The following is a 10921-nucleotide window of genomic DNA, read 5'->3' as shown; positions in this document are numbered from 1 at the left end:
AGATCGGACATTTTCACAGCCTTTGAAAAAACCTTTTTCAGACTCATCAGAAGCAGGAAGCCTATATGGTCAGTAGCTATAGAGTGTTAAAAGGGGTATTTGGGGAGAAAAATATTTAATACACTATATTAAATCAGTAACTCCTACTGAAAAAAATGGGGAGGATCCCCTATCAGAAATTTGCAGGGGATATTTGCAGGCAATTTGCAGGATTAAGAAACCTAGTCAAATTAAAGTGCTACTGAAAGAACAAAACAATAAAAAAGTGAGTGATGCAGGTGGTATTCCAAATTGCTGAGCGGGAACAGCTGTGGCTATTCATAAACAAATAAAAGCCTAATTTAGGTGTTAGTTTGAGGAAGAGATCATGGAAACATCTAGTAGTATTCTTTGAAAAACCTTGCTCCATTCTTAGCAACAATCAAAAAAAAGGAAAAAGATTAGGAAACAATACATAACAAATCAAAAGCGTCTTTGTGCCTTCATTATGTAAATCTGTATGGGGCTCAAATCCTGAATCCTTGTTAATAAAGAGAAAATGGCAAGGATAATCAGAAGTGTGGATTTGCTTTTAAAGGAGAGGATTAGATAGACTGTAGCTTTGGTTTACAAAGGAGGTGACTTAGAAGATATTAATGTCCACAAAGGGTATAAATAAATAGAAATTTATTACTCACCATTTCTAATAACTCATTCGTGCCCCTTGTTCTTACCAGGCAATGTGTTGAAAATGAAAGGAAATGTTTTTCAGGTAGTGTATGATTAAACTGTGAAAGACATTGTTATGGTGTCTTAAGAGCTAAGAGTATAAATAGAACAAAAATGTGAAGAAATGGCCATAAAATACAGTTATTTTTGTCTCAGAAAAGCCTTAAAGCATGGATTGCTAGAAGGTGGGAGGATATAAACAGAGAGTGTTATTACAGCACTTCTTCCTTATGTTGTTTTCATTTGCATTCACCACTGCTTGAAACAGGTGGTCTGGCAATATGGTTGATTGCATTTATGCTTCAAGCTTCACCTTTTCTTTTGTGTGCTTTAAGCCTCGGGTAGCAAGACATTCAAGTTATTCCTCAGGCTAGCAAAGCAGGGCAGATAAGCAACACAGTATCCGCTTCAGCTATTTGATGTTCATGATACATGCACTTTCTAAACAGCCCCGTCCTTTAGTGCACTGGTGCACTTCTTGTGACCTTTGAATTGCTTTACTAGCCCTGGTGTGGAATTTGGAAAGATAAAAATAGTAACTGTTTCCAATCACATGTATTTAATATTTATAAAGGGCAATGGGTAGCAGTCTAAAAGCACTGCTCAAAGTAGCATTTAATAATCTATCTGCTATTACGATTGTGTCCAACCTGTTGTGAGGATCTGTGTACCTGACTCGAGTCTCTCGAAGATCGCGGGAGGTGCGTGGCTGCACCTACCCTTCCTTCAGGTATCAGTTACTAGTTAAAACGTGGCAACTCCGCTTAAGCCTGGGTTTCACCTGTTAGATCACTTGCAGGAGGCTTTCCACAAACAGTTTATGTGACTGTATCTGTGAGGCTTTGAGCTCAGGGAACGCCACTGCGGGCAGCTGGGGTCCCTCTGCTCCACCAGCTGCCCTCCGGCCCCAGCCAGGACTGAAGCACGCCGCCTCACCGCGCCTCCTGCGCCACAGCTGGGAGCCAAACGGCTCTCTGGGCCAGCCAGGAGGCCGAAAGGCATCAAGCTGCAGTGACCAAGGGCTGGGAGGGGGGAAATCCCCGCTGCCGTCAGGCCAAGACCCATCGGCGGCGCGCAGAGGCCTCAGCCAAGGGCCGAGGCAGCGCCCCCAGGCCGCGGCTGCCGGCGGCTCTGCGCAGGCGCGGCCGCTCGCGCCCTCCTCACGGGGGGGGGAGCGGCGCTCCGGGTGGGGCGCTGCGGGCCGTGACGTCAGCGGAGGCCACGCCCCAAGGAGGGGGGGAACTTCCGGCCGCCAGCGCAGAAGCCGGTCAGTCGGCCGGGCCGTGGCCACGCCCCCACGGGAGGGGGCGGGGATGGGGCTGCTGGGTCGTTACATAACAGAGGGGCGGGCTCTGCGCTGGCGTCACCAGCCGGTTCCCAGCAGCCCCCGCGGCCCCCTTATATAACCGGCATCCGGGCGGAGGGGCGCTCTACATTCAGTGGCCCCCACCGACGGCGTCGTATCCTGTCCTATCCTTCGACACCCACTTTAAGTGACCGGGATCGTCTCGCCCACCGCCACCATCACCATGCCCGGGTATTCCAGCGACAGGGATAGAGGGTGAGTCCGGGGGCCCGGCCGGCGCTAGCCGCCGCCAGCGTCCGGACTCTTAGACTGACGGCGGGGTGCTGGTGGTTGTTTTTTTAGCCGTTTAAAATGGCGGCGAGTCGTGGGGGTTGGGCCCTGGAGCCCTTCTCCGCAGCACTTGCCGTCTCGAGGTCTCCGGAGCTTCGCGCGGGGAGGCCGGGGAAGGGGAAATGGTTTAAGGAGCCCTTAAGGGCGGCAGCTGTGCGTGGGTGGCGGTGTGATCCGCGAAGGGGCTCGGTCCGTCCGCCTCAGCGCTGCCCCCGCTTGTGTGTGACGACTTATGAGGGACGCGGGTGGGTGGGTGTTTTTTTTTTTTTTTTTGCGGGGAAAATGGATTCGCCCCCCTGCTCTCCGGGGACGTACCCCCGGGTGCGGATGGCCCACGCAGAGCTCGATTCTCCCTTCTCCCCCCGTCACTGGGGGTGGGCCGGGGAGCGCGGGCTGGCTGGAGGTTTGTGGGTCAGTGGGTTGGCCGGGCGTTTCGTCGGTGCCGAAGCCTTGGGGAGCTCTCGGTAGGGCGGTTCCCTTTTCCTCCCTTCCCCCTCACAAGGGACGGTGGCTCTAGCTGCTGCTGGCAGAAGCCGGCCGGCTCCCGCTTTGTGTTGTGTAAGCGGATGTTAATGGCCGGCCCCGCCATGCGGTGACTGAGGGGAAATCAAAATGCCGGCTGCTGCTGCTGCCTTTGTTCCTCCTCCTCCTCCCCCCGCCCAGCTCAGACTCTAAAATGGCAGCGGCTGGAAAATGTGGCGTAGACAGAAATGAGAGACAAAGGAAACAGCGCTGGCAGGAAGCAGCGGCCACTCAGCCAGGTCCCCTCTGGGAGCGCTGTGTTGTGCTGGGAAGGATCGCTCCCAGCGCCTGCCCGGCCAAAATTGGGGAGCAATCGGGGCGGGGGAGAGAGCCCCACGCTCGGATCCAGTTTAGCGGTCCTCAGTGCAGGGCTTAGCGTGGCTTCGAGCTGCGCCTCGGGGCTGCCGGGCCAGGCTTTCGAGATGAGCCTTTTCTGAACGGAGTGAGCGAACCTAAAATACTAACGTAAAAATGCATGGCCTCGTAAAACATCGTTATTGAGAGAAGTCTCTCTTTTGGGATACAAGAAAACGGTTTATGGGAAAGTTGCCCCAAGGTTTTGTAACTGCCTCGGCTCACTTTTTGCAGGCTGACACACAGTGGGAGTGTCACTTGGGTGGGAAACCATTTTGATCATGAGGTAGTACAAAGGTTTTAATGTCCTTCGCCTATGTGGTAACTTGCTAATAGGCCTTTCAATTTCATTTTAAGGAAACCGCAGAGATATGTGTTACCTCAGCCTCTGAATATGAATTGTAACTAGGCAGATTGTGGCATCTGCAACTTCAGTATGGTTTTTTAAGTTTTGGTATCCTGCAGGTGGGGTTTATAAATCTGAATTGTAAAGTTACAGGATGGACCACAAATATAGCAGTTAAGTTGTATAAGAGCAGCACCAAAATGTCTTTCTTAGATTAAGGTATGATCTTCTTCTCTAGGTTTGGAGCCCCACGTTTTGGAGGAAGTAGAGGTGGACCCCTCTCTGGGAAGAAATTTGGAAACCCTGGGGAGAAACTTACAAAAAAGAAATGGAATTTAGATGAGCTGCCCAAATTTGAGAAGAACTTCTATCAAGAACATCCTGATGTAGTTAGACGTACTGTGGTATGTACCCTGTCTAACTCATGCAAAAGTAAACAAAAAGTGCAAACATGCTGAGGGTCATGGGGCCCAACAAGCATGGATGGGGTAACTTAAAAGAGAACTTTGATATCAAAGCTTATTTCAAAAAATGTGGGTTTTTTTTGTCTTGCAGCAAGAAGTTGAACAGTACAGATCAAGCAAAGAAGTCACAGTTAGGGGCCATAACTGTCCAAAACCAATTATAAACTTCTATGAAGCTAACTTTCCTGGTAAGTGAAGACTAGCATACTGGTTATTCTTCTAGACTTGATTAAAAGAAAGTCCTAATAAGTTTCACTTTTCTCTTCAAGCAAATGTTATGGAAGTAATTCAGAGGCAGAACTTCACTGAACCAACTGCTATTCAGGCACAAGGTTGGCCTGTTGCATTGAGTGGATTGGATATGGTTGGAGTGGCACAGACTGGATCAGGGAAAACACTGTCTGTAAGTGTTGGTTGTAGCCTGGAATACTGCTGGATTTCAGCAGTGAAAGTATGGCCTGGCTTAGTGCAGGCTGAACACTTCTGGGAAGAGACTAATGAGACTTTTTTTTCTTCCGAACAGTACTTGTTGCCTGCTATTGTGCATATAAATCATCAGCCATTCCTGGAGCGAGGAGATGGACCTATTGTAAGTATTCCTAAATGAAAGGGGATCTTAATTTCTAGAGAATGGGATATTTTTTTTTACAGTCCAGTTTTCCACAATCATAAGGGTGCGTTAGCTGTATTGTGTTTCTATGTATGATTAAAGTGGTTCCATGTTTTGTTAGGATCCCAGGAACATTCTATACGCTCTGATTGGATTGTCCTTAAAATTGTACAGAACAGGGCTAGATGTCCTGTTTTGGAAGTTGCAGTCCCCTGGAAGCTAGTGACTTTCAGGTATCTTACCACACAGCATAGATCAGTGTTTGGTAATTGAGATGTTAGGTAATTTAGTTTGCTAGTTTGGGCTACTTAAATCTACTTTAGTCATCTGGCACTGAAGGAATATATGACAACCTTTCCGTTTAAAATGGGTGTCAGACTAGAAGCTTCGAATAGGTATGCAACTGGTATTGAAAGGTGGGCATCTTATTTCTAGTGTCTTGTGCTGGCACCAACTCGTGAACTGGCTCAACAAGTGCAGCAGGTAGCTGCTGAATATAGCAGAGCGTGCCGTTTGAAGTCTACATGTATTTATGGAGGTGCTCCAAAGGGACCACAAATCCGTGACTTAGAAAGAGGTACGGATAAGCCTTGATTTGATGCATCTCTGAGGCAATGTGAAAACTATTTCAGCTGACTTTAGTCCTTGATTTTTAGGTGTGGAAATCTGCATTGCTACACCTGGAAGACTTATAGACTTCTTAGAAGCTGGAAAGACCAATCTCAGGAGGTGTACTTACCTTGTCCTTGATGAAGCTGACAGGATGCTTGACATGGGATTTGAACCTCAGATCAGAAAAATTGTGGATCAGATAAGAGTGAGTATGAATGGTTCATGCATTTATCACTTGCAGAAACAAAATGCCACTGTGGTCATTAAAGCAAGGGCAGTGCAATTGGCTTTCTCAGGCTTGCCTGGGTAGAATTTTTTTTGGTTGGGTATTTGATTTGACTGTAGATTGATCTTGTACTGACCCTAGTCTCCTTCTCCAGCCTGACAGGCAGACTCTGATGTGGAGTGCCACATGGCCAAAGGAAGTAAGGCAGCTGGCTGAAGACTTCCTGAAAGAATACGTACACATCAACATTGGTGCATTAGAACTAAGCGCAAATCACAACATTCTTCAGATTGTGGATGTGTGTCATGATGTAGAGAAAGATGACAAGTAAGTAGTCAGTGGGGGCAAAGCACTTAACATGCTTGATGGGTTTTTGACACCAGTCTGAGATGACTAAAAGTATAAAAAATCAGGCTGTTTAAACTTCAGCAGTACAAATCAATCCCAGCTCTAACCATTGTCTCTTCATAATAGGCTTATTCGTTTGATGGAAGAAATAATGAGTGAGAAGGAAAATAAAACAATTGTCTTTGTGGAAACCAAAAGACGGTGTGATGATCTTACCAGGAAAATGAGGAGAGATGGGTGAGTAATAGCTGAAACTTCAGTGAGCTGCCCCAGTAGTCTGAGCATGCTCTTGATTCTTCATGAGTGGCCACTTAAAAAAACCTTTCAAATACACTGATACCAGGTGTCAGGTAAAATGCTAAAATTAACTCTAGAAGCTATTTGGAATTTGCCAGTAGCCCTGTCTTTGGCTAATGAACCTACTCAGGGAATGGTCTGAGGTCATCTTCTGTATTTTTCAGGTGGCCAGCAATGGGTATTCATGGTGATAAAAGTCAGCAGGAGAGGGACTGGGTTCTAAATGGTGAGTATTTTGGCAATTTCTACAAGCATATGTTCTGTTACTTAATGAACAAACTAACAGCAAGTTGCTTGTGTTACAGAATTCAAACACGGAAAAGCACCAATCCTGATTGCTACAGATGTTGCATCCAGAGGTCTAGGTTAGTACAACTCGTAATGCCAGTTGCCCAAAGCTATTTAAAGAAAGTCTATTGCTTTCTTTAACCTCTGCATTTTTCTAAGTTTTCTTCACATAAAGGTGCAGTCTTTGTGGCAAGGCCTAGGCATGACAATCGGAGGACTCGAGGGGGATGGAGGACTAGTGGAAGTGATCGGCTGGCTGCTTCCAGTCAAATAGAGAGGTGAAAGCTGAGAGCATTGTGTGCCAGTAATCTTCAAAAGGCAAAGATCATCCTTTAAACTACTACCCCATAAACTGTTCTCTCATGAAATAAGCAGTTTCATTCACAGTTCACTTTGCCCTGGTATTTCTCTTCTCTCCATGCTTTGCATGATTTGCCATGGTGCAGTACTGTTAGTTTTGTGCATACTGTCTGCTGTGATCTGTGGGTCTTTGAATTTCAGTGAGTTTGCTGAAATGTTGAAGAAAATAATTACAAACTGCAATGTTCAATGAAATTTTTTTCAACCATGAAATGGAGAGAGCAGCTTTAAAATGTACTAAGCCTTGTACAAATTGGTGAGTACTGGCACATGAAATCTGAGAAAAAGTCCACCTCTCACTTTAGCAAGTGGGGCAGGAAAGCAATGGCTTTTCAATGCCTTTGAAAGTCGAAGTTCCTCCACCTATACATAGTCGTCATGTCGAGACCTGCCAGAGAGAGACACATTCTCAAGTGAACCCTGGCTTCTTGGAAGCGCTTGCCTAGACGAGACACAGTGCATAAAAACAACTTGGTGACTTTGGGGGGACAGGTATGTTTTTCTTGCAGCTGCGGTTCAAAGGTCTTGGCAAGACGAGCAGTGTGGCCCCTTTTTTTTGAGCTTCTAATGAGTGTGTATGTGAAGGACCTTGTATGTTTTTACTCTAAGGTCCTCAAATGAGCACATGAAGAGGCTGCTGTGAGCTTTAGTGGCCCTACTGCAAGAAGCATTCAGATGTCACTTGATGATTTGTAAAGGGGACTCTTGAGTTGGGAATGACAAGCAAATGCATACTCCTTTATGGTAAGGTTTTGGATCACAGGGTGGGTGATGAGACGGGAACAGACGGAGTGTGCATAACTTTCTCTTCCACAATACTCATGCAGAAATGGATGATTCTAACACTGTTCTTTGCAGCCATTATTCCCTTTAAAGTACTATTGTCTAATGTTTATCTCCGATTTGGCTGTTGTGGTGTGCAAAACTTTGTACCTTGCTTTTTGCCACACTGCAACACTTTACAGATGTGGAAGATGTGAAATTTGTCATCAATTATGACTACCCTAACTCCTCAGAGGACTATATCCACCGAATTGGACGAACTGCCCGCAGTACCAAAACAGGCACAGCATACACATTCTTTACTCCTAACAATATTAAGCAAGTAAATGACCTCATCTCTGTGCTTCGGGAGGCTAATCAAGCCATCAACCCCAAATTGCTTCAGTTGATTGAAGACAGAGGTTCAGGTAAGGACTGTTCTCAACCACAGTGCATAGCTTTCCTCTCGGAACAAAATGGAAACTCAAATTCCACCTCCAGCCTCTCTCCAAAATGGATGTGGAAGGTGGTTTAGCTACCAGTTATGGTGACCTGAAAAGGTATTTATTATAACAGCAATAACAAAAACCCCACCCCTTCCCCTGAACGTTCCCCGCTCGTGCTGTGGCGCACCTATGGTTCGTGCTGGCCAAAGATGCACTTCTATCTGCTCTGAAATAAAACACTTCAGGGCTCGTTTTTGTGGCCTTCTCTCATATGGCTAAGAAAAATGGATGTAAGTGTCCTTTTGGCAAGATGAAAGTGACTTTTTGTGTCAATGCCACCACTTGTGTTACAGGGGAGAGCATGTGACTCCTCATAGGTTAGACAGCTTTATCAAAGTAGTCTTCATCTACACTGGAGTCCAGTTACAACTGGAAAGCTTTTACAGTAGGTTTGCATTGCTGGAACAGAGGGAAAGATTTTTCTCTTACTAGCTGAACTCATTTGGTGCTATGTAAAATACAGCCTTTTTGACATACATATAACTATGTCTTGTCTTTTTTAATAGGTCGTTCCCGAGGTGATCGACGTGACAGATATTCTGCGGGCAAAAGGGGTGGATTTAGTAGTTTTAGAGAGAGGGAGAACTTTGAGAGAAACTATGGTGCACTAGGAAAGAGAGACTTTGGAGCAAAAACTCAGAATGGGGCCTACAGTGCCCAAAGTTTCAGTAATGGAACTCCTTTTGGAAATGGCTTTGCAGCTGCAGGCATGCAGGCTGGCTTCAGGGCTGGTAACCCTGCGGGGGCTTACCAGAACGGCTATGATCAGCAGTACGGGAGTAACATTGCAAATATGCACAATGGCATGAACCAACAGCAGTATGCATATCCTGCCACTGGTGCTGCTCCTATGATAGGTTACCCAATGCCGACAAGTTATTCTCAATAACTTAGTGTATTTAAATGTCTCAGTTTTTCATAATTGCTCTTTATATTGTGTGTTATCAAAACAGGATAGTTATTTAAGAAATGGGAAATGCAGAAATGACTGCAGTGCAGCAGTAATTATGGTGCACTTTTTCGCTATTTAAGTTGAATATTTCTCTACATTCCTGAAACAATTTTTAGTTTTTTGTACTAGAAAATGCAGACAGTGTTTTCAAAGTAAATGTACAGTGATTTGAAATACAGTAACAGAAGGCAGTGCATGGCCTTCCAATAAAGATATTTGAAGACCGAATTTTCTTTCAGATGGCAATTTTCTCAACATGTGCACAACTTTACATTGATGGAATGTCAAATGTTTTTATATTAAATTCTAGAAAGGTTTCTCAACTGTGTCTGATTAAACATTTAAGCTTATATGAAAAAACAGCCTTGCCTTGATTGGGCTAGATTGCTTAGCATGGCAGGCTCTGCTTTGATGGGGAAGAAAACTAAAGCTGGCTTCTAAGTACCTGTTGGAAACAGTACTCTTCCGTGTCTCCCTAGTGTAGGGCCAGTTTTTGGGAAAGATCCACTAGGAGTAATGGTGTAGCTGGAAGTCTTGCAAACCAGAACTCTGCAGTGGTGTTGCTACAAGTGTAGGAAGCTTTTGCAGCACCATAACTGTTGTCTTCACAGGAGCATATGTGCAGACTAGGCTCGAGTGCAATGTATCTACAGCTGTCAGGCCTTGTGAGTTAGCATGCAGGCTTACTATGAGCTTCAGAGAAACGGGAAGATCTTAGTATTAAAACTTCAAATTATACTTAAACCGGTATTGAGCAGTGATTTCTTTATGGCAGTGGGGGGGGGGAGGTGGGCTGTTGATCCATGAACACACTTCATGGATTTCTTTTTTCAAGACTTGTAGTATGTGTAAATGACTTGCTAATCTCAAAGCACTGCCCATGCTGAGTGAAGAAAGAATAATACTTGATCCTGGGGTTAAAGTACTTAATGCTTTCAAGTACGGTGTATTAAAATTCCAGTGAATACTTTCAGTTCCTTCCTCTCACTTGTTTATCAGTAACAATGGTTAGTTTAAAGTTTAACAATGCTTGACTACAGCTTTGAAGTATTTAAGGTTGAATCTGCAAGAACTGAGGCAAGATTCTGTCTAGGTTTTGAACCCAAGTCAAGACTTTATGCCTTAGATATTTTTGCTAGTCTCTGCCTAGCTCTTGGTGATCATTTTCCTCTGAGGCTTAGCTTGTGATGTTCTTAACCACAGCCTAATCTGCTTGTTAATTATATCTTTCTGCCTTTTCCGTGGAGTTTTATCAGTTGACTACTTTTGTGATCATTCACTGTTGCTATGAGAACTTCAGCTGGAGTCCTCACAGTTGAGTCTAAAGCTGTGGTTGGCAATGTGGAAACAAGTCTTTTTTTTTTTAATTGGCTTTGCAACATTCCCCCAGCCCAGTGCTGTCAGTGTTGAGGCCAAGGAACTAGATGGTTATTTATCTTTGAAATATGACATGTTAATTGCTAAGTTTCCAGGTCCGTTGCCTGAAACAACGCAAAGGAAATGGAAAGCTTGGTTTTTGTTTTAAAAACTTTATGCTAAAGGTAGATGTAGAAAACTTTTAGCTTGTGAATTGTGGTGCTTTTAACAGTGAGGCAAAGAACAAACAGCCTTTTTCTCCCTTTAGATGGGAGATAACAATCTGGTTGGTGCTAAGGTGAAACCCAGAGAAGTATTTGCAAGTCATACTGGTTGAAAATGGGCTTTGGAAACCTAATCAGGAAATCAAGGGAAGAGATGCACCGTGTGACTCTTCAGTACAGGTTTTTCAAGGTTGTAGATTCTTGGTGGACTTGTGTAATTATGTGGCCAAATCAGCTACCTTTTAGAAGCTGAAGTAATTTTGAACTTAGGCTCAAGTTCTGTCTTGCTTCTAGACATGTGACGTGGGTTAGGGGAGTGCTCTTTCTGAAATTTTACTTAGTTTTTACTT

General features: G+C 44.8%; 1 protein-coding gene across 2 annotated transcripts; it reads left to right on the top strand.

Moving 5' to 3' along the window:
- Positions 1 to 2094: 2094 nt before the first annotated feature.
- DDX5 (DEAD-box helicase 5) lies at positions 2095 to 9735 on the top strand. Of its 2 annotated transcripts, none has more exons than XM_074888765.1 (13): positions 2095 to 2245; positions 3805 to 3970; positions 4122 to 4218; positions 4300 to 4433; positions 4554 to 4619; positions 5076 to 5217; positions 5297 to 5457; positions 5633 to 5805; positions 5953 to 6063; positions 6288 to 6349; positions 6429 to 6488; positions 7737 to 7961; positions 8546 to 9735. In XM_074888765.1, the coding sequence occupies exons 1-13, from the start codon at positions 2238 to 2240 to the stop codon at positions 8926 to 8928; spliced, it is 1788 nt and encodes a 595-aa protein (XP_074744866.1). In that variant the 5' UTR covers positions 2095 to 2237; the 3' UTR covers positions 8929 to 9735. The 2 variants fall into 2 exon arrangements, with proteins under 2 accessions (XP_074744866.1, XP_074744865.1); XM_074888764.1 differs by having other exon boundaries at positions 2113 to 2269.
- The last annotated feature ends 1186 nt before the right edge of the window (positions 9736 to 10921 follow it).

Source organism: Strix uralensis, chromosome 19 (assembly GCF_047716275.1).
Source record: "Strix uralensis isolate ZFMK-TIS-50842 chromosome 19, bStrUra1, whole genome shotgun sequence".
NCBI classification, from domain to species: domain Eukaryota; kingdom Metazoa; phylum Chordata; class Aves; order Strigiformes; family Strigidae; genus Strix; species Strix uralensis.
This window is presented reverse-complemented; position numbering and strand designations above follow the sequence as displayed.